The sequence below is a fragment of the Macrobrachium nipponense genome, chromosome 4, assembly GCF_015104395.2.
Source record: "Macrobrachium nipponense isolate FS-2020 chromosome 4, ASM1510439v2, whole genome shotgun sequence".
In the NCBI taxonomy this organism is placed as follows: domain Eukaryota; kingdom Metazoa; phylum Arthropoda; class Malacostraca; order Decapoda; family Palaemonidae; genus Macrobrachium; species Macrobrachium nipponense.
Window position 1 is genome coordinate 21,134,513 of NC_061100.1, and position 25,000 is coordinate 21,159,512.

Genomic DNA, 25,000 nt, shown 5'->3' on the forward strand with positions numbered 1-25,000 from the left:
CGTGACGTTGATTGACAAAGTCAAGAAGAAAGTATCACTCATTGATGTCGCAATACCATGGGACACCAGAGTTGAAGAGAAAGAGAGGGAAACAATGGATAAGTATCAAGATCTGAAAATAGAAATAAGAAGGATATGGGATATGCCAGTTGAAATCGTACCCATAATCATAGGAGCACTAGGCACGATCCCAAGATCCCTGAAAAGGAATCTAGAAAAACTAGAGGCTGAAGTAGCTCCAGGACTGATGCAGAAGAGTGTGATCCTAGAAACGGCACACATAGTAAGAAAAGTGATGGACTCCTAAGGAGGCAGGATGCAACCCGGAACCCCACACTATAAATACCACCCAGTCGAATTGGAGGACTGTGATAGAGGCAAAAAAAAAAAAAAAAAAAAAAAAAAAATAATAATAATAATAATAACAATTAATAATAATAATAATAATAATAGAATTGGTGACTAAACCACGATGATGTAAGTGGAAATATGTACCTAATAATAATAATAATAATAATAATAATAATAATAATAATAATAATAATAATAATAATAAAGTTACATAGCCATTCAGAACAAAAAAAATAAAGATGAACAATTACGAAATGGCGTCGCAACCTTAAAACATCCCTTTGACAACAAACTCTAGGAAAATCACGACCATTTCGAAATGGCCCCCCCCCTTCCCCCAACCCCCACCAAAAACCGAAGAGAACAGCAAAAATCACCTTATATCTGGAAACCACCTCAGGGCGTCGTCTTCTCCTCATCAGTTATTTCGAAAAGTCTTGAGGTGTCAAGATTATGCATTAATACGTGACTTGCCAAACCTTCTGGGAAAGACGTAATCTCTGACGTGGATGTTCGGTCGTAAGGTTTGTGTATGTGTGTGCGCGTGTGTGTGCACGTATGTATGTGTTATTGTTATTATTATTATTATTATTCAGAAGATGAACCATATTCGCATGGAACAAGCCCACCACATATGCCACTAACGTGAAAGTAACAGAAGGTAATGGAAAATACTGAAAGAAGAGATCACTTATTAGAATAGAAAAAAAAAAAAAAAAAAAAAAAAAAAAAAAAAAAAAAAAAAAAAAAAAAAAAAAAAAAAAAAAAAAAAAAAAAAAAAAAAAAAAAAAAATAAAAAAAACTAACAAATTAATAAATAAAAATGTAATTCTAGCTTCCAAAGAATATGACGTTCATTGGAAAGAAATGACAGAATGAGAAAGAAAGAAATAAGAAATCACTTATCAAAAGTGAGAAAAAATAATTTGACAAGTAAATAGATAAGAATGCAAGTAAATTGTTAGAATACACGGAGAATTGTGTCAGGGTGTTTATCTTCATGAGAACGAGCCTAGATAGACTTCGAAAATAGGAATTGTAAGTCTGAGTGGTTATCTCACAAAAATGTTGATAACTTTAAGACATGACTTCGTGTGTACCTTCTTTGTCCTTACACAAAGAGTTCTCCTGCTTGATGTCCATTGGACATAATATTGACAACGACGACCTTCAAGTCGTGTGGAATAAAACCCGTCTCCGGATTTGGATTGATGGGTGTAAGCAGGCGAAGACTGTCAAAGTGATTGTGAGTTATGAACTGAACTTGGCTTTGTTTACCTGGAGTAGAACAGAACCAGTCTCCAACATCTGGACGGTGGTAAAACCGAGAGTGTATTATAGATAGAATTTGTCTTTTATTTACGTGGAGTAGAACAGAACCAGTCTCCAAGATCTGGAAGGTGGTAAAACTGAGAGCGAATTGTAGATAGAATTTTGGTTTTTATTTACGTGGAGTAGAACAGAACCAGTCTCCAAGATCTGGAAGGTGGTATATAGTAGGTAGAATAGTAGTACATAAGAAGATCGTCCCAAAAAAAATGCTACCGGCTAACCGTATTCCCTTAGGTATGGCCTCATCTCACTTGGCTGACCAACTTCTTTAACTTAAATTTTTTGAACCAGCTTAAGACTTTCACGACGACAAATGCTGTTTTAGCCTCTAAATGTAATTCAGAGGTCTCGTAAGCTACATAATAATAATAATAATAATAATAATAATAATAATAATAATAATAATAATAATAATAAAATAATAATCAGAGTGAGCCACTAGCCTAGGCAGTATAGTCTCTGAAACCCCAAGAAATCATTTCGACTCTGGGACGTTTTGTTAAAAGCAATCACACGTACAGATTTGTCGTGGAAGTGACGAATAGAAATATGAAGAAAAGAATTGCCTATTGTTTTACTTAAACACGTATGTTGGGATTTTGTTTATTATTAATTTTTTTTTTTATATTTGCTAAGTTTGAGATCTGCATTCTGGGACCCGCTCCAGGAACATACTTGAGATTTGATGCTGAAATCATTTGTCACCCAACAATGAAATCTCAGAAAATATCAGCTTGCCCAAAAACACACCAGAAGGGTGAGACTTTGTGATAGAGTAGAAACTGTAATGACGTTTACCTTCAAGTCTTCTCAATGCCTTTCCTTGCCCGGACAAAACAGACACGAAAGGAATTTATACCCAGGCGAACACATCGAGAACAACTTATCCCACGGGCTATGCGTGGGTGAAACAGCTTTGAATTGCCTGACTGAAGGCTACTGAAGAAGAAGAAGAAGAAGAAGAAGAAGAATAAGAAGAAGAAGAAGAAGAGAGAATACACATGAAAGAGAAAGTAAACTGAAAGTCGCGGAAGACGAGCGGAACTCATGAGGAAATTTTGAAGCTTGAGATACTGTTAGGAAGAAAAAGTTTTCTTTAGTGATAAAAGAAAGTGTCTCAGATTGAAAATAGATTTCTCCTTGATATCACAGACAAGTTATTCTCAGAATGTACTCACAACTTTTCTATCAGAAACAATAAAGACAATTTTCCTCTTACAACGTGAATTAAATAACGTGCGCCAGTATGCATATGATGGTTTTGTTCATCAGATTATTCACAAGATGTTTAATGAACCTGTTTCATTTCCTTTTGTTCATCAGATTATTCGCAAGATGTTAAATGAACCTTTTTAATTTTACATTCACTCAGCCACAGGGGTCGGGTGGAAGCCAGTTCCGAGCCTGAATACATAAGGAGAGTTGTAGTCTAACAATAAAACAACTGCCAAACCAAATTATGAAGTGAGCTGCTCAAGATACAGAAACCGCCAGAAGAGCTTCATTACAAACAGCGACCCCTATTAGTGATACGACGAAGAAGCAGTAGAAAAGGAAGGGATCTTTTGATATTCAAGCGCTTAACTAAAACCATATTTTAACATCCAAGATATAAATCTACCATTAACTATTTCATTTCCTGTCATATATGACGTATTTAGATGGTATTATCAGCCTTAAAAGTATCAATAACTATAACATACTGTAAAAAAAGTTCATCTGACCTAACCTTAAAGTGTTTAAAGAACAGAAAACACAAAGAGTAGAAAAATGTATAGCTAAACAAAACAAACACATATAAATCAACTCATAAATAAGCAGTAATATTGATCAGAATCACAACTACAACGACATATAAGCTCCTCAATGCAGCACTATTAATCTATCCAAGGTTTGTGACTCTGGACACCAGTAATACAATCCAGAAATCTTTCTCATACTTTTCCAGTTTTCCAGCTGGAGAATTGTGGCCTAGGTTCTCCCTGACTAAACACAAACTGTTCAGGGAATACATAATCTGTTAAGGAACATCTGAAATCCTGAAGTCTGTGGTCAGAGATCTCTCTACAGGTAAAACGACCCAGACACCTTTCTAATTTTTCCAGTTTTCCAGCTGGAGAATTGTGGCCTAGGTTCTCCCTGACTAAACACAAACTGTTTAGTGATCATAATTTTATAATTTTCAGTTTTCCAGCGGGAGAATTATAGCACGGGTTCTCCCTGACTAAACACAAACTGTTTAGGGATCATAATTTTATAATTTTCCAGTTTTCCAGCGGGAGAATTATAGCTCGGGTCCTCCCTGACTAAACACAAACTGTTCAGGGAATACATCAGCTGTTACAGGAGCCTCTGAAATCCTGTGAAGTCCCCAAGTCTCTGGTCAGAGATCTCTCTACCAACAGCCACCCCCAGGCGCTGAGTCAGACCCACCGCCCAGTCTCCGGTTTTTTAAGACCCAGTTTGCTTATTCGGGAGGGGCGGAACGCCGGCCACTTCCATATTAGAGCAAAGTGCTACATTCTGGTGGTCCTCTTTGACAGCAGCGTTTGAAACGTGGTGCTCTCGACGAAGTGTTTGAGAAAATTAGATGTAAATGGCTTAAAAAAAATAGGATGAGGTTCTTTAAGGCGGCCCTGAGGCAACTATAGCAGATTCACATCAACCGTGCATGTGATGTCTAGGCCCGTCCCTTACGAAGCTCCTGATTGGCTGTTGATAAGCCAATCACAGGGCTGGAATCTCAGCCTGTCTCGAGAGTTCACATAGGTAGGATCTATGTTCCACCTTTCCAGAGCGATACGTCTTTCAAAAGTATCCCTCAGGAGAGGTGAAACATAGATCCTGCCTATGTGAACTATCTCGTGAGACCGAAAGTTTCCAGTCCTGTGATTGGCTTATCAACAGCCAATCAGGAGCGTCGTAAGGGACTGGTCTAGACATCAAATGCACGGTTGATGTCTAGCTGCAACTCTCTTCATTCATATTCTCTTTTTCTCATCTTACTTCCCACCCTCTCTTAACAATTGTTTCGTAGTGCAACTGCTTTGATGTTGTCCTCCTGTTACACCATTCAAACCTTTTCACTTGCAATGTGCCTTTCAGAGCTAAAATGACCGCATAGGTCCCAACGTTTGGCCTTTGGCCTATATCTTAAATTCCATGCTCTGTTTGAGTTCGAGCGCGAAGAATTTGAATAAAGGCGTAGGCATGATTTAAAAGAATGACCATTAAATGGGAAGGGGTTGGGTTGTGGTGGGGTTATGCAACCCTAACCTCCATGGGGTTGAGGGGTATGTAGGGCTAGAATAAACTATTATTCCTCCGAGGAAAATCCTGAATCCTCAAATCCTGTCAACAACGACGAATTACCCTTTCAGACGCAATGGGCGCTAATGATGTCGAGTGGCTGCAGGACGGACGATTAAGTTTTTTTTATAATGATTATTTATTTTCAATTTCTTCGCATTTCTTCCGAAAATAAACGCGGCTAATCATGACGAACGTAAAAATCCCGTACGAAGGGAGAAAGACGAAGAAAAACCTTGAGGGATTCCTGCATATGGATTGGACGTCAAATAAAAACTAGTTGTGAGCAGCTAAATATGTTAGCTTAAAGTTCTGGAGGCACATAAAAAAAAATAAAAAGAAAAAAAGTCTCGTGCGAAAAAGGACGTTTAGCAAGGACGGGACTAAGTTCAGGTCTCTAAATGCTGGAGTTTTAATGGGTATACGTGCTTGAATGCAAGACTGTAAAGCCTTATGTGTAAATGTATGTACATATGCATATATCTATGTGTTTGGATTATAAGATACACTCCGTTCAATAACAGGTAAGAAAACGAATCATGATTTTTTCCTGGCAATGCTTGATCTTTACCAGATAATAAAGGCTTTAATGCACAAATTCAGTCTGTATGTATGTATGTATGTATGTATGTATGTATGTATGCAAAGAGGTTTTCTTGAAGGAAAATGTTGAAGACTTATATAAAAAAAAGCCAAGTTCTTTATAAGAAAAGTATTGCCATGAATTAGTAAAATCAGTGACAAAAAACAGAAAAAAATCAACATCATCAAAAAACTAGATAAAAAAATCTGTCTCTTCCTCTTCTCCTTCTCCCATCTAGCATCGGAGTCTATGCTTGCAACTATAGCTACTGTCCTGGAAGGCAGTTTTCCAGTCATAACTCATCGCCAGCTCTTTTCAATTCTTCGCCGGTGATCTGGATAACTTAACTCCTGACTGGATGATGATTTTCTCTCGCCTCCTAATACTAATATGCCAGTCAGGGTTGCCTGATCTTCTGAAGGACACCCAGTTGTCCTTAACCCCCCCCCCCCCCCCCCCTCCCCCCCCCCCCCCCTCCCTTTGCTGGTGATAGTGGGGCTGATGGTGATGTTGGTGTTGGTGACTGTGGTGGTGAATGTGATGATGTTGGTGATTGTGTTGGTGACTGCGGTGGTGCTGGTAAATGTGTTGGTGTTGTGATTGGGTTGGTGTTGGTAATTGTATTGGATGTGTTTATGTTTGTGATTGTGGTGTTGTTGGTGATTGTGGTGGTGACTGTGTTTATCTTGTGATTGTGTTGGTTTTGGTGACTGTATTGGTGTTTGTGATTGTGTTGTGCTTGTGTTTTGATGGTGTTGGTGTTGGTGACTGTGTTAGTGTTGGTAACTGTGGTGGTGTTAGGTAATTGTGTTTGTGTTGGTGATTGTATTGGTGTTGGTGACTGTGTTATGTTGGTGATTGTGTTGGTGATTGTATTGGTGATGGTAATTGTATTGTGTTGGTGTTGGCGATTGTTTTGATGTTGGTAATTGTGTTGTGTTGGTGTGTTGCTGTTGGTGATTGTATTGGGTTTGGTGATTGTATTGGTGTTGGTAATTGTGTTATGTTGGTGAATGTGTTGGTGTTGGTGATTGTGTTGGTGTTGGTGAGGGAGGGCTATAACAATCCTTCGATTCTAGATGAGAAGTTTTTTTTAATGTGCTTGTGTGTTTGTCTGCCTGTCTGTCCGTTTATCTGTATGTCAGCCCGTCTACCTTCTTGCCTGCTTTTGTGCTTCTCTGTCTGTCTGTCTGAGCGTCTACTTGTTTGCCTGCTTGTTTGCTTATCTGCTTATCTGTCTGTCTACCTGCTTGCCTGCTTGTGTGCTTGTCTATCTGTCTATCTGTCTGTCTGCTTGTCTACCTGCTTGCTTTCCCGTTTAAGTGCTTGTCTGCCTGCCTGTTTATTTTCTGTATACCTGCTTGCTTGCTTGCTTTTGTGCCTGTCTGTCTTTTACGCCGGGCGTGTAACAACCAACTGGGCATCATGCCCTCCGCCCCAAATTGCATAAGAAAAGAAAAACAAGCTCTATTACTAAAAAAAAAAAAATACAAATATATAATAAAAAAAAAATACCCATAAATCTTTGCACTTTCTAATACGTTTTTTAACAACCTGCCAGTTTATCTCGTGAGAAGATAAACTGAATAAAAAAAAGGATAATCGAAGAAGAAAAAGATAAATGAGGTATTGAAGACTCGACTTTACGATATGAAGCAACAGCGACCGCGAGAGAATGAATATACTTTCGAAGAGAGAGAGAGAGAGAGAGAGAGAGAGAGAGAGAGAGAGAGAGAGAGAGAGAGAGAGAGAGAGAAGAATGGATACAAAAGTGGACTGAAGAATTGCTCAGTGACATTACTGAAGAGTAAAAGCACAAACGAACTATCTGATAAAAAAAATTCAATACAAAATGTAAATGAAAGAAATCAAAGAAAAATTTAAAACAGAAGGGAGTCTTAGCACTCTTTGATGCATAAATAAAGGGGACAAGAAAGAGAGAGAGAGAGAGAGAGAGAGAGAGAGAGAGAGAAAGAGAGAACCTATATATATATATATATATATATATATATATATATATATACATAATATATATATATATATATATATATATATATATATATATATATATATATATAACAGCTAATGCACCACTCTTTTTAAATATCTATAGACTTATCTATGAAAAGACGTAGGATAAAAGATTCAGAAGGCGCACTCCTCAATGACTTCACAAGCGTGTAAATTCTTAATCTATGAAGTAATTGCAAAATCAGTCACTGACACAACAGCTGGCATTAGTCGGTAAATGTAACAACATATATTTATGAAAAATAAAAGCAATCTCTTCAGAGCATTTAGTTGCTTAGAAAATCGAATTGTTTATGAAACTCGAAAGGGAATTCTTTCACATCGTTTTTACCGCCAAATGCCAATTATAAATTGTAGAAACAAGGGTTAGTGAACACCCAGAGCGCATGAGCGTATATACCACACGCGCACGTCCATAAAAGCTTACAGGTAACCTTCAACTCTGAAACGTAGTCTACTTTCACCGTTGCAATGCGAGCGGGGGATTAGAAAATGATGACGCAAATTGAATCCACGTTATCTCATCTTAAAATGACGCGTCAAGTCTGCTCTGGCATTTACGTAAAATCATGGAAATAAGGTGCGTAAGATTTCGACGAATACACTTCGTTTATTAGAGCAGAAGAGCTACTGGGATCAAATTCTCCACGGGACTCGACGATGATGGTGAATGTCAGTGGAAGAAGGGAACGTCCTCTTGGTGTTTATTTGTTTCTTCTTCTTGTGAAATCGTTGAATGTTTAAATACGGAAAAAAACAAAAAAAAAAACAAAAAAACTGCCGTCTAAAAGTTGACATATCATAGAACACTAATAACAGCATCAAGAAAGTAACTATGCGTGAAATATTCAGAATTGTTACGAAAAAATTTAGCAGTTTTATGAGCGTGATCGGGAAAAAAATTGAAAATGGATTTAATACTGACCTAAAGAGTAAGTGGGACAGACAAGTACAGGCTTGGTCACCATTGAAGTTTAGGTGTTGTGATTTAGAATTAAGATTCTGGTCATACATTTTCAAGGTCCTAAGTGAGGGCGGTACAGTAAATGAGTATTATTGGCGGTTCTAAACATTTCCTTGTCGCTCATAACGGACATTTTGTACAAGTATTTGAGTTAATCCTAGACAGCTGCGCTTCACCTGGAGATTTCATTTTGACTTAATAGATTTTTGTAATAATCAGAAGGCTATGTACCTCAGTAACCTTAGATTGTCTGTTGAAAAACCATGTCTTAAAAATCTCAACATTACGTTGCTTCACTTTCCTTGTGGCTAATTACTCTGTTTATGGACGCATTTCAATATACATATATATAGTATATACATATACATCTTATCCTTACTTATAACAACATATACATCTTATCCTTACTTATAACACTACTTCAACTCTACTTACCCAAAGCGGCCAAAAAGTTCTTGTAAGTAACCCAGAGTCCGTAGTCGGTCGCTTTCCAGGCCAGAACCCGCCTAGTGAAGAGGTACATGTAGGCCCCTGGAAGATTAATGATTAGATTTGAAAGCCTATTTCAGCTGATAAGAATTTCATCTAAGAATTTTGTTCCGTGCAAATCACAGCATTGGCATTTAAGCTGTTCATATGATTGTTAAAAAGTATGTCACTTCAATTTTCAAAACTGACTTTTATTAAAAAAAAAAACTATTTTACACTTATGGATTAATAAATCTTAGACATTATGAATTAACAGCGAAGACTTAAAAACAGTTTTACTGTTGAATTTATTAACATAAAACTAGTTTTTACTCTCTCTCTCTCTCTCTCTCTCTCTCTCTCTCCCTCTCTCTCTCTCTGTTAGTCTCAAGTTCTCTCTCTCTCTTCTTATTTATCGATTCCCTCGCGTGACCGTAAACTTGAACCTGAGTTCCTACAGGAGAAGAAGAAGAAGTAGAAGAAGTGGAATCTAACAAGGTCACTTGAAAGAAGTTAGGAGACGTCAAGACGACACTTGCTGTTTGTCTTCATATAAGAGGGATGTGATTTTACCAAGACTCGATCTCTAAGTTGTTTTTCATGGGTCTGGGATTGTAACTACTAACTCCTAATGTCTACCAGGTTTCGATGTCTCCCAGCATTCGTTGTCTACTGGCTTCCAAAGTCTACCACTTTCAGTGTCTAGCAGCAGCTTCCAATATTCTACCTGCTTCTAGTGTCTACCAATTTCCAGTGTCTACCACTTCTAGTGTCTAACACAAAGTCTACCAACTTCTAGTGTCTAACAGCTTCCAAAGTTTACCACTTCCAGAGTTTAACATCTTCCAGTATTCTACCTGCTTCCAGTGTCTATCAACTTCCAATGTCTACCACATCCCAGTGTCTGACAGCTTCCAAAGTCTACCACTTCCAGTGTCTACCCTCTTAAAAAGTCTACTAACTTCCAGTATCTAACAGTTTCCAGTATGCTACCTGCTTCCAGTGTCCTTCAACTTCCAGTGTCCAAGGATCCTTGAATGTCAGAAAATGTTTTGTTTTCTATTTTTAAATGACATTTTAATCTTCTCAAAATAGGAAATATATAGATATTTATCAAGGTACTCATATCAATCAGTAAGAGGCTCATCAATTCACTTTTACTTGTTACGTTAGGACGTTCAGTATCTTATTTCAACCTCAGATCAAAATTTAAAAAATGTTTATCAATTCATTACGCTATCAGTCAATCTTAGGAATATGAATACCACATTATAGCAAGAGGAATTCAGTTCACCCAGAACATCAAGGGTTACAAGCAGGCTCTCTGAGGCTCTCTGGTCCTCGTGGAATCCTGATCCAATAATTCTTTGGGTGTGGTCTGTTGAGCAAGTCACAGTCTGGCAGGTTCCTTAAGGTTTTTTATTTTTTTTATTTATCCGTTCATTTTCTCCTTCCTCCTCCTTGCCTCCCTTGTTTATTGTTTGTCTTCCTATCATGTAGTACAATAAAAAAAAGACAAACAAACAATCTCGCTCCATAATATTTATCTTTTACGTAGGTCTGAATTGTTTATTTTATAGAATCAAAGACTGTTTCTTTTCTTTATCCTCTTGTGCATTCTCTCCTTCTCCTTCCTTGTCTCTCTCGTTTATTGTTTTTCTCTCTATCCTGCTCTTCATAAAAAAATTAACCAGTAATCTGGCTCCACATGATTATCTTTTACGCAGATCTAGTTTTTTTATCATTAAATGTCAAAACTGGTTTTTGGCATCCAGATGTGGGTGAGGTTAAAAAAGAAATTCGCCTTCAACTAAAATAATCTAACAATAGTTTCTTGTCTCCCACAAGCACATGTTACTATATTTTGAGGGTTAAAGGACGCGCATATTATAGATTTTTTCTATGAAGGTGATTGGATATATATTTAAATAATACTTTGGAAAGACGTGCTAAGTATTCTTTATATTATTAGAAAATGTGATGAAATTATAGCTAAAGTATGTCATTCAAATAATTTAGAGAGAGAGAGAGAGAGAGAGAGAGAGAGAGAGAGAGAGAGAGAGAGAGAGAGAGAGAGAGAGAGAGAGAGAGAGCTGAAACAAATGTAAAGTGTAATGTAAAGTATACTTGGCATTTGCATTTTGCTGGAGTGAGAGCACTTATGAGGTAAAGTTCTACAGAGAGAGAGAGAGAGAGAGAGAGAGAGAGAGAGAGAGAGAGAGAGAGAGAGCTGAAACTGCATTGCACTTGACATTTGTACTTTGCTGAAGTCAAAACACTTATGAATCACCGTTCGAGAGAGAGAGAGAGAGAGAGAGAGAGAGAGAGAGAGAGAGAGAGAGAAAGCTGAATTTATATTGCACTTCACATTTGCACTTTACTGCTGTAAACACACCTACGAGTTGACGTTCTGGAAACTTCTAAGACAAAATTTCACTGATATTTAAACGAAGCGGTCGGGTCAGTGTTACTGACATTTTATATAAAGTCTTGGAGTATATTACTGAGCCTCAGTAATACAAAGATTTCTTTCCATACGTTCAGTGGAACGATCTACCATTTGCAATGTCAACAAACTTCACATGTCTACCACTTCCAATGTCTATCAGATTCTAAAATATACCAACTTCCAGTGTCTGTCAGTTTCAAGGTCTACCAACTTACAATGTCTATCAATTTCAAGGTCTACCAACTTCCACTGTCTATCAGTTTCAATGTCTACCACTTCCAACGTCTATCAGCTTCAAGATCTACCACTTCCAATGTCTACTAACTTTCAATGTCTGCAAACTTCCAATGTCCACCCCATCCAACGTCTACCAGCTTCCAATGTCTACCAGTTCTGATGTACATCATCTTTTAATATCTAGCATCTTCCAGTATCTACAAACTTCAAATGTCCAAAACTTCCAGTGTCTGCCAACTCCCCATGTCTACCCCTTCTAATGTCTACAGACTTCCAGTGTATGTCTACATTGTAAAGTCCTGAGTGAATCATTTGCCAAGTGGAAACTTCATTAATTTTGTCTTGTTCTGCTGCTATATATATATATATATATATAGAGAGAGAGAGAGAGAGAGAGAGAGAGAGAGAGAGAGTAACTGGTCACAATGCTGATGGAACTAACTGGTTTCATAAATGCATAAACCTGTAATATATCTGAATCCACTCAATTTATGGTCATTCATTTAGACACTTCTATAGACTATGAATACTTCTGCTTTAATATTATTTTGGGTACAAAGGGTACAGCATAATTAGTCTGTAGTTAATTTACTGCTGGAAATTGACTTTTATATGAAAGAACATTGTGCCCTTTTTTATAATGAGTATTTTAACTCTCTCTCTCTCTCTCTCTCTCTCTCTCTCTTCCCTGACTCACAAAATGCATCTGGTCTCGAGAATTGCAATTTACTTTTATTTTTACCCTTTTTTTCTAGTTATATGCAACTTTTTTTCTGCCATATTTCCTCATGACCATATTTGCAAAACCTATTAGAATGTGAAAGAACATTTTGCTCTTCTATAGCAGTTACGATGTTTATGGTGAGTGTTTTAACACCCCCCCCCCCCCATCGAACTCTCTCTCTCTTCCCTGACTCACTGAATGCAACTCTTTTTTTGCCATATATCCGCACGACCATATTTGCCAAACATATTAGAATGTAGCGTCGTAAGCGACCATTATTATCATTCTGTCCACAAACAAACACACATACGCACACATACACTCACCTCTCCCCAGACGTCGCAGGAGATTGCAGAAAATGAGGAGGATGATGAATGCCCTCACCATCCCTCCCCTCGCCTTGAAGGTGCAGCGGAAGGAGTCGAGGATCCTGTCGTAGCTGAAGAAGTCCTTGGCCATCTTCCACATGGAGATCTCCTTCGTCGGGTCTTCGATCTTCGCCGGCAATTTGAAGGAGACGGTGGGCACCGGCGCCACGTCCGTATCGTCGCCATCGCTAGACGCCTCCTTCTTCTTTTTGGCGAAGGGCCCGTGGCTCTCCGGCAGGAAGAACAGGTAGGTCAGGGCGAGAACGTACATGGCAGCCGCCGTGCCGAAGAGCACCTGGTACCCACCGTACTTGTAGATGTAGGTACCCAGCAGCGTGCCGATCGGCCCGCCCAGGAACCAGATGCTGTTGGCCAGGCCGACCCTCGACGTCCGCGACTCCTCCGAAGTGACGTCGCTGAGGTAGGCGTTGGTGGCCGTGATGAAGGAAACGGTGCCCCCTCCGAGGGAGTCGCAGAGTGCGGCCAGGAGCAGGAACTCGACGGGCCAGGAGGGTACCATGGAATTGACGAGGTAGCCCAGAGACCAGAAGAGGTGGCCGATGGTCGCGACGACGATGGGCACCTTCCTGCCGTACTTGTCGCTCCAGGCGCCCATGAAGAGGATGAAGAAGAGCGGCAGGAAGGCCATGATGATGCCATTGTACATCCCGAAGACGCTGAAGGACTGCTGCACCAGCAGGTTCTCCTCCTGGTACTGGGAGATGTCGTTGCAAACCTCCTCAGTGAAGTTCAAGTTGACGGTGCAGATCTTGTCCATCTGGAGGTTCTCCACGAAGACGATGATGACGGAGAAGGCGATGCCGTCCAGGAGCATGATGGGCTCCAGGGAGATGAAGGACGCGACCAGCTTCAGCTTCAGCCACAGGGCCCACAGGAGGGCCGGGTTGGCCATGCCCCCACCCCCGGGGCACTCCCATTTCCTCGTTGGCGGCTCCGTTTCCTTAGACGGGGGCACCTGAGACGCGCTTTTGACATGTTTCTGTTGGGGGGAAAAAGATATCTAAGAAAAGAAGAGCTATTTTCTCTCTCTCTCTCTCTCTCTCTCTCTCTCTCTCTCTCTCTCTTTCTTTCTCTAAGGTTGACGGTTGATTTCCATTAACCCTGTTTTACGCCGTTATGGGCTCTTGCCCAAAGGCGACTCGTAAATGTGAAAATGGCGAATGAGAAAACTGCCGTATAGCCGAGACCACGGTCTAGGTAGTGCAGATATTGTATGTATTCGGTCCAGCCAGCTGAGAGGACTCTCTCTCCTCTCTCTCTCTCTCTCCTATCTCTTATATCATATCTCTCTCTCTGTATATATATATAATATACATATATATATATATAGAATATATATATATATAATATATATGTATACTATATACATACATACATACACACATATATTATATTATATATATATATATATATGACTGGTAAAAATGTTCTGTTACAACAGAAATTCCATCTAATAAAGGAGCCCATAAAAAAGCCAAAATAAAGAGAGAAAATACTAGATTTCAGAGACTGCTGTCTCTCTCTTCAGGTAGATGAATGAGAAAAGTTACAGGAAAGGTGGGATTTATACCAAGAGATCCATCCATCCACAGGTAAGCCAATTTAGGTCACTCCCACTGATAATCCTCCTTTAGTCCTTTTATGTAACTTTCCTCATTCATCTGCCTGAAGAGAGAGAAACAGCAGTCTCTGAAATATAGTATTTTTCTCTCTATATTTTGGCGTTTTTATGGGCTCCTTTTATTATAGATATAGTATATCTATTATATATATTTATATAGATATTATATATATATATATATATATATATATTTGTATATATATATATATTATATATATCATCTATATAGATTATATATATATATATATACACAGGAAGAGACAGAGAGACAGAGAGTGAGAGAAAGAGAGAGAGAATCTGCATAACAGAAATGACATCAATAAACCTTTTACACTTAACTGGACTACTGAGATATTGAACTTTATTGCATTATCGCCTTAGCAATTTGCCAAGTAAGTTATCCACTTTCTAAATCCAAAAGTCGAGACTTTGAAGTTACGCCGACATTCTTACAACGATGACGAATGATAAAGAAAATCGACACATTGCAGTGACAGAGAAACCAACAATGAAAGTGGGCTATAAATGTCACGACTTTCACTGAAGGCAAAATTATTAGAGTCAATATAATGAATGAAAGCAGATAGCAGTCGGATATCATGGAAAGGTTAAAACAAAAAGTGAGACCTGCTGGTGTAAGGAAATATGGAATAGAAATATGGAAGTGTGAATGTATAGACATATACGTACATACACACACACACATCACACGCACATAATTGTATGTATGTATAGTCGCCAAGAATTCGTAATTTACATCTCTGAATAAGATTGTAATTTCTGGTGTGTACTACCATTCTCGAGAAGGAACTGGTGTATTTTTTTGTGTATAGATGACTCCATATGAAACATACCACTTAATACGATTTTACACTTTAATTAAATGTAAGATGATAGATGTCCTTTGCAACGTGTGTCTGTGGTGAATAATAACTGGCCAGTCATACACAATTCCACGCACGTATACATATCAATGTGTGTATAAGAATATGAAGTCGTCAGATATATACATATATGTATATATATATATATTATATATATAGATATATATTCATATTCATGCACATATACGTATATATATATATATATATATATATATATATATATATATATATATATATATATAGCCTAATACGAATTATATGAATATACTACTATTGTATGACACACACATGTATACACACACACACACACACACACATATATATATATATATATATATATATATATATATATATATATATATATATATAAATGCACAGTAGCATTGCGTCTTCATATACTGATACACATATTGGCGTCTATATAAATACTACACACTTCAGTCCTTACGCAACATATGCAACGCTTAAACATGCATACGAACTGTCCAAAGTCAGTATCCAATCACATGCGTATAAAATATAATGTAGAATATATTTGTATATGTACGTAACTTGAATATTTATTGGCCGTGGGTTACAAAGTTCACGAGCGTCATATCACTCACACCTTCAGCGTATTAGACGGCCGGAGATAGATAACATTATTATCAAGTTGCATGGCTGTGGAAATCTTTACGTTATATTAAGTCAAGTCACAACACTTTTGAATTTGATTTTGATAAGGTTTGTACCACGTTCCGTTCGTCCATTTTCACTTAGAGATATGAATACATTTCACAGCAGAATTGGCTTCACACTGTATGTATATATAAATATATGTATATTTCGTTCAAAGTTGCTCCCTTTGTAATTTCCTGCTTGACCTTTAACTCACTATAAAACGCACTGATGCAAGCAGTTTCTTTTAAGTAAACCACAAATATTTATTTTTCATGCAAACTAAAATGTAAATCGTTAAACTATTTCTATTTTATTTAATTCTTTATTAAAGGTGGACTGTCGTCACTGTGGAATTGAAGTATGGCGTGAGAGAGGAACTGCTATTAAACGAAAGAATCCACCACACTCATCGACCAAATAAAAACTTAAACGGAAAATACTCAAATTACTCCAGTTTCTGAAGTGGCTCTCACGTTACGGACGCAGCGGAACAGACAAACAAGCAAATGGACAAATGCAACAGTTACGTAGTACGCGCCACAGATTAGGCCGATAGCACAAGTGGCTCTCATTCACTTCCAAAACACGTTTACCGTTTTACCACTGAAACTACGCGACACACATACACACACACCGGCCGACACAGGTCTAGAGAATACTGATGGTGATCGTCTCTCTCTCTCTCTCTCTCTCGCCTGTAACGAGAAACGTTCCCTCCCACAAGGACAAACGTCGGTTAAATCCAACGTTTTCGATTTCACTGGGAACGCGCGACCACTGACTGAAACTCAACTGAGAGGGCCAGAGGATGTTCCCTCTCTCATGCTGAGACTAAGGAAGGAGAGGATGAAAACGCAGGCAGGGAGCAGCCTTGATTGAAGGCCCTCCTGATGCCCTCCTTCCTAAGTGCCTCAAAGGATGGGTGTTATGTCAACGTTAGCGATACTGAACTGTTTGTTTACAACTATTCTTTGGAACTTCGCGTCGATCATAATGGAAGTGTGGATGTATCTGACGTGTAAAGAGAATGTTTCGCCGTTTTCCCAGTGCATTTCCCTAAGTAGTTAAAAAGGACCGTTTGAATGTGTATAAAGGAGAAGAAGAAGAAAAAGAAGAAATAGAAGGCCAACCGAAAACTTGACTAGTAGAGTTTAGCGTACAGTAGCGGGCGGCTTCATGGCAGATTCCGGTGTTCCTCAGGTGCAGTGCTGAACCTCAGTAAACCTCGGTCAGAGTTGAGATTTACGAAATAGCCTCGCGTATAATAGTCCGCGCAACTGCGCAACTGCTTCAGCGCATATACAGGTCTCCCCCTCTGCCCCCTTTTCTCTCTCTCTCTTTCTCTCTTTCTCTCTCACTCGTGTCACTTAGTCCCGAGAAGTGTCGGCTCATGTGGTCTTCGCAAGAGGGAGAGAGAGGAGACGCATCCAAGATTATTCCCCCAACGGAGTCCTAAGACTGAATGAGGACCCTGAGGAACGCCGCCCCGGAATTGGCATCGGCTGTGGGAATACTGTAAACGGTGCGGGGGAGGCGGCAGGGGGGGAGGGGCCTGATGGATAGGACGGGATACGGACAGATAGATGCACGGACGGTAGTAGTACGAAAGGCTATCAGGCATAAGAGAGGCAACTTCGGAAAATCTTATCGACCAATGGCAGGCCTCCGACCACGCCCATGTTCCCTTAGACCCTGTTGACGTCATGGGGGTGGGGGGGGGGGGTTGGGGTCGGATTTGGGGGTTGTCCTCTCCCCCCTACCGCTCTTGCTTTGCTTACCTCCTACGATATTCGCCACACGGACAGCGCTCCCCAGATCCCGAGCTACCTCCGCGGAGGACATTCAGTCCCGCCGGAGGAACACCACCCTTCCAGGATCCAGTGTCACGCCCTCTGGAGAAAAGAGGCTATTACGGTCTGCCCCCACACCAGGGGGCGACGCCCTAGCTGGTTTCGAAGGACTCTTCCGAGTCTTCTTGTGATCGAAGACTGACGGACGACATGACTCTGAAACAGCGAATGCACCGATCGTAACGCTGCAGGTTCGTTCTCTAAGACGAAACGAACGTTCTCGTTAAAAAAAAAAAAAAACCTTCAGGAACGCGACTCATCTTGAGAGGAATGAATGAAAGTTTCTTTTCAGTGTATTCGACACGTCATTTCCCTCGAATCGAGTGAGAGCTGTTTGGTCAAGCAGTGAGATGCTCAGACTCTCAAACTCTCTCAACCAGGAGGCTGCGTAGAGAACAGAGAGAGAAGGAGGTGGAAAGGACGAACATAGGACTCCATTTCTCAGCCCACTCTCGGTTTCGTTGGTTCATTTCCATCTGGGTTTTGCAGACGATCTCGGTGTCTCTCCGATCTTGTTTGGTAGTATTTCGTGGTTCCTATTTGGTAGTATTTCGTGGTTCCTATTGGTAGTATATTTCGTGGTTCCTATTTGGTGGTATTTCGTGGTTCCTATTTAATGGTATTTCGTGGTTCCTGTTTGGTATCATTTCGTGTCCTGTTTGGTAGTATTTCATGGTTTATATTTGATGGTATTTCGTCCTTTATTTTGGTAGTATTTCCGTTGTCCTGTTTGGTAGTATTTCGTGCTTCCTTTTTACTAGTATTTCGTGGTTCCAATGTAGTTTGTTAGCATTTCGTGGTTCCTGTTTGGTAGTATTTCGTGGTTCCTATTTGCTAATATTTCGTGGTTCATATTTCTTAGTATTCCGTGGTTCCTGATTGGTACTATTTAGTAGTTCCAATTTGGTAGCATTTTGTGGTTCCTGTTTTGGTAGTATCTATTTGTACCAGTTCGGTAGTATTTCGTGGTTCCTATTTGGTAATATTTACTGGTTCCAATTTACTAGCATTTCGTGGTTCCTATTTGGCGGCAAGACATAGCAAGTGCTAATCTCGTTGCCAACCTATTTTTCACTAATTTTCTTTCTTGCTTCCGTGTCCCAAACTGAGAACAGATTCACGCATTTTAATGCATTCTTTGTTCTCAGTCTCTTACTCTCTCCTTTCCAGCAAACGAAAACTAAAGACCAATATTTTTCTAGTTTCCTGATTCCAGAGGCCCCCGCCAAAAAAAAAAAAAAAAAAAAAACCTTTTACTAAGTTGATTATCTCGTGCCCACTCTTGTTTTTTTTTTTTTTTTTTTTTTTTTTGCGGTACGTTCAATTTCCCAAGTCCTGACCATCTCTCTCTCCCTCTCTCTATGCCTGTAGTACCCAGTCATAAGACCTAGTCTGCCTTGAACGTTTTTTTTTTTTTTTTTTTTTGGGGTGGGGGATGCAGCTGGTAAATTGACGCATTGAATTTCATGAAAGCTACTCTCTTGGAGTGCCTTCTTCTTCTTCATCTTCTTCTTCTTCTTCTTCTTCTTTTTCCGCAGAAGATGCAGCGAAACGTGAATGGGGATCCTGGTGCAGATTAGTCCATTGCGTGCCAAGCTCGCGTGAGGTGATTCCCATTTTTTCCAGACTGGAATAAATCACGATTTCCGTCTCGGTCGGAAGACTGTCTAGTCTGCAGGTAATATGAAGTTTACAATAAAAATGGCAAAGTCTGATATGCGACTAACGTTGATCTAATAACCGTGAAATATGCATGATAACTAACAAATAATGATTAAATATGCATGGAAATATGCATAAAAACTGACAAATAATGATTAAATATGCATGGAAATATGCATAAAAACTGACAAATAGATCGATCAAATAAAAATGCTGGAAATATGTCAAATAAAAATGACAATAATGATTAAATATGCATGGAAATATGCATAAAAACTGACAAATAATGATGAAATATACATGGAAATATGCATAAAACTAAGTAATGATGTAATATCCATGGAAATATGCATAAAAACTGACAAATAATGATGAAATATGCATGGAAATAAGCATAAAACTAAGTAATGATGTAATATTCATGGAAATATGCATAAAAACTGACAAGGAATGATAAAATATCCATGGAGTTATACATAAAAACTGACAAATAAAAATAAAATATGCATGGAAATATGCATAAAAACTGATGAATAAAAATAAAATATGCATAGAATATGCATAAAAACTGATAAATAAAAATAAAATATGCATGGAAATATGCATAAAAACTGACCAATGAAAATAAAATATACATGGAAATATGCATAGAAACTGACAAATGAAAATAAAATATACATGGAAATATGCATAAAAACTGACAAATAAAGATAAAATATGAATGGAAATAAGCATAAAACTGACAAAAATGATGAAATATACACGGAAATAAGCATAAAAACTGACAAATGACAATAAAATATACATGTAAATAACGAAATAACGATAAAATCTGCATCAACGCTGACAAATGATGATATACATAAAAAAACTGAAAAATAACTATGAAATATGCATAGCAATGACTGGTAATGATAAAATTTGCATAAAAACTGACAATTGATGATATACATAGAACCTGACAAATAACGATGGAATATGAATGGAAATTAAAAAAAAAAAACGGTGAAATAGGCATAACATCTGCTAAATATTGATAAAACATGCATGGAAACTGCCAAGTAATAATAAAATATGAATGGAAACTGCCAAATAATAATAAAATATGAATGAAAATAAAATGCAAAAAGGTAATAAATTAAAATATGAAAACTGGAAACCTGAAACCAAAATAATAATAAAATATGAATGGAAACTGCCAAATAATAATAAAATATGAATGGAAACTGCCAAATAATAATAAAATATGAATGGAAACTGCCAAATAATAATAAAATATGAATGGAAACTGCCAAATAATAATAAAATATGAATGGAAACTGCCAAGTAATAATAAAATATGAAGGGAAACTGCCAAATAATAATAAAATATGAATGGAAACTGCCAAATAATAATAAAATATGAATGGAAACTGCCAAATAATAATAAAATATGAATGGAAACTGCCAAATAATAATAAAATATGCATGGAAACAGACAAATAACGGTGAAATATGCACAAAATCTGCCAAATAATGATAAAATATGGATGGCAACTGACAAATTGACGATGAAATATGCATATAAACTGACAAATAAGCGTGAAACATAGAATACGTAAATAAACTGACAAATAACGATATAATATGGATCGATATTTGACAAATAATGCTTAAATATGCATGTAAACCGACAATTAATGATACAGTACGAATAGAAAAAGTCAAATAATGAAAAAATATGTATAGAAAATGACAAAATAACGGCGAAAGATGCATAGAAACTGACAAACCAAACTTCATAATAGACACATGATGACAAAATGTGGGTAGGAATATTGACTAGTCATCATGACTTCGTGTTATGTGTTTTTCTATTTCGTTTTGTCATTCTTTAAAAAATTTGCTATATCTTTCTCTTGATATTTTTCTCTGTATTTTGTAATCTGTTTTGGAAGATGGATTTTGAAAAATATCGTTGGATTACGAGCAAAGTTAAATGATATTTGTGAACATTGATAATCTTCGATATATTATTATTATTATTATTATTATTATTATTATTATTATTATTATTATTATTATATTATTATTATATAAACAAACCAAGGACGTATTTCAGCAAAGAATATAGAACAATTAAAGGACACAAATAAGAAACGAAAATAAGACGATAAAAGTCCCATCCGAGACACAGGGAGAGAGAGAGAGAGAGAGAGAGAGAGAGAGAGAGAGAGAGAGAGAGAGGCTGAATCGTGAGTTGGCATCAATGAATTCCTGATCTCAGCTGTCAAATTATGAGCGATGATTGACAGGCGGGCCGGGGGGTGGGGTGGTGGGGGTGTTAGAGAGTTTTAAAAAATCACATCAACAATGGTCAGAAGCTGGCGAGACTTCTGTGTACTTTTGTAAGTATTAAGTCTTAAGAATTGAAGCTATAGAGTCTTTTAAAAATGTGTTTTATTTTAAAATTGAAAAGTTTCATAATTTGATAGATTTTTTCCTCCTTTATTTCAAGACTACAGAGACATCGAGAGTTCTTACCAACGCTGTGGAATTCTTTCCTATCTTCTGTTTTCCATTTATTTTGCTTTGCCGTCATTCTCCTCCAGGTCTGGGCATGGTAGAGACACTTGGACAAAAGGAAAAATAATCCCTAAAATAAATAGACAGTTGAATTCAAAGAGAGAAAGAGATAAAAAAATAGTGATAATGATAATGATTGCACTTATAAATATAAGTAAACCAACAATAACAAATACTTATTATAATACTTATAACCTAACAGAAATATTTACCGCGGGAACTTGACGTTATATCTTAGGGTCGATAGTGGCTTTGTTATTCGTCTACATGAAATAAAATAAGAAATAAAATTTTTATTTCACTAGGAAGGCGAACTGAACAAATTGAAAGTCTAAGCAGATGCGGTGGTGACAACGGTATACGTACTTCAAGGTCGTGAGATCTCTCTCTTTCGCTCTCTCTCTTTCTCTCTCTCTCTCTTTCTCTCTGTCTCTCTGTGTCTCAGTCTCTCTCTATCTGGGCTCTATGTCTGCTTGAAGTTAGACATGCACACACACACACACACACACACACACACAGATATATATAGTATATATATATATATATATATATATATATATATATATATATATATATATCTGTGTGTGTGTGTGTGTGTGTGTGTGCGTGCGTGCGCACTCACCTTGACGCTAGGCTCCCTCGAGCGAAGTCCGTTAGTTTTTATTATTATGTTTTCTGATCCCGGCTCGCCTAACGCCATAACAATATTTCAAACCCTTTCTCTCACATTTTCATCTTTTTCCAATTTCGTATTTCATAATAGGACAAGCTCATCTTCACGTTATGGTCCCAACGACAAAAAAAAAAAAAAAAAAAAAAAAAAAAAAAACACGTCTGAAGAGTCGTATTTAAATGAGTATATATTTTTTTTCTTTCATGAACCGTTAGGGTCCCAATTCGTATTAACAATTAAATGAACAAAAATCTTAAATCAAATACTTAATAATTCTCGTCAGCCTTTGAAAGCTCCTTTGAATACCTGATGCTATAGATGCCTTGACCTTCGGCCTAAAGGTACTCAGATTAAATCATTTGTCTCTCCTCGAGCCATCGGATTCTTTCATTGCAGTTCTTTAATAGTTTCTTAGGCTTTTACTTAGTGTAAGTTAAGCTTCTGAGAGTTAATTTTTGTTAGTTTGTTTTTTCTATCAGGTGACTAAACATTATTTTATTCTTACTGATAATTTTTCTTCATTTTTTATCAGGTGCCAAAACATTCTTTTATTCTTACTGATAATTTCCCTATTCTTCCATTTTTCAGTTTTGTTTCTTGGAATTTATGCAGTTTCCTCACCCACATGCCAAGCTATCTACCCAAACAAATGAACGCACATACATGCACACATACACACACAAACACACTCTCTCTTGAACAACCAAACTCACACAAACCTAAACAAACACGTACTAAGCCATCCACCCAAATACATACACGCACATTCACTTACACACCTAGACCACACTCGCACAAACCTAAACAAACACCCATACACACAAACCTATGCAATCTTCTCACCAACACAAAGAACCATCCATCAACACAAACACACACACATGCACATACACATAAACAATGACACTCACATAAGACTATGTAATATTCTCAAACACACACAAAGCTATGTACCTTAACTAAGAAACAGAAATCCACATACACACCAAAGCATCCATACTAAAACAATCCTAAACAAACACACACACACACACCTATGCACACATACACACCCAAGTCTATGCAATGCTCTCAATCACACACTAAGCCATCCACACACACACACAAATACACACACATACACACCTAAACCACAACACTCATACAAACGTAAAGAAAACATGCACTTAAACAAACACTCACATACACACACAAACTCCAGCATCAGATAGTGTTCCCTTTCCAGTTCTCTAAATGTATTTATTAGTGAGTTTGCCATTCCACGTCCTTCTCAAGCCATATTGTAACCCACTAACATCGACTGACTGCCAGGTACACACAGTAATACCCAATTCAACGTAAGTTCTATCGATGATTGAGGAATGTTTGCAATACATATGTATAAAAATGTCAAAATATTCATGCATTCATGTACGTAATTTAGAATACTCATCAGCTTCTTATCATGAAACCTATCAGACTGATTCATATTATATAATGAAGTTAAAATCTAATTTTCAGATATATTTTTCATCTCACTTGACATTTGATAACATTTTCAATAATGATATATCTGATCTGTCGTGCGGAGGTGAACATCATATCAAATAGAATATTTTCAATTCTAATTCAGTCTCGTTAGTTGACGTTTAATAACAGTGCGTAAATTAAGGTTATGGGCTAGAGTTATATTGCTTTTATTGTAGATTTCATAGACTGACGACGGATGACTGCATAAAAATAATTATAGAACAGAAAAAAAAACCTGTCCAAAGCTTGACAAGATTAAAAACTAATTTCCTCAAGAACATGAAGGTTAAATCAGGACACTTTCTGATCTAACCAGTTACTTCAAGCTCAGTGACGTAAAAGTGTAAAAAGAAGAAGAAGAAGAAAAAGAAGAAGGAGAAGAAGAAGGACTTTCAACTTGACCTTTCTCATTCGACCTACAGCACGGGTGTGAAAGGTCACGAAATCTGGAATATTAGCCCGTGACCGCAACCTTTGATCTACTTCTAGGTCAGGTGCAAAAGATTGATTCCTTCTTAGGACTAATGAAAAAATAAGAAGGCTTTCTTAGGTACAATGTCTGGTCCTCCCTGAATAGTGGTCTAGGGTATGGGGCTCGCAGACTTACTCCTGGATATGCATAGCAAATAAGAGAGATTCAGGGGTCTATTTGGGACCGGAGACTTATTACACCCTCCTTCCCTTACAGAGACGAACCAGGAAGCAGCGAGAGAGAGAGAGAGAGAGAGAGAGAGAGAGA

At 37.7% G+C, this 25,000-nt stretch overlaps 1 protein-coding gene across 1 annotated transcript in view; it reads right to left on the bottom strand.

Annotated features, from left to right (window-relative positions):
- LOC135210762 (probable peptidoglycan muropeptide transporter SLC46) overlaps window positions 1-17,474 on the bottom strand; it is a 28,727-nt gene extending 11,253 nt beyond the window's left edge. Inside the window, exons 1-3 of the mRNA XM_064243610.1 lie at window positions 17,163-17,474; window positions 12,775-13,816; window positions 9,006-9,101 (exon numbers count right to left, since the gene is read on the bottom strand). Coding sequence (XP_064099680.1) covers window positions 9,006-9,101; window positions 12,775-13,816; window positions 17,163-17,180 — 1,156 coding nt within the window. The 5' untranslated portion in view covers window positions 17,181-17,474. The remainder of the gene's footprint in view (window positions 1-9,005; window positions 9,102-12,774; window positions 13,817-17,162) is intronic.
- Between the last annotated feature and the right edge of the window lie 7,526 nt (window positions 17,475-25,000).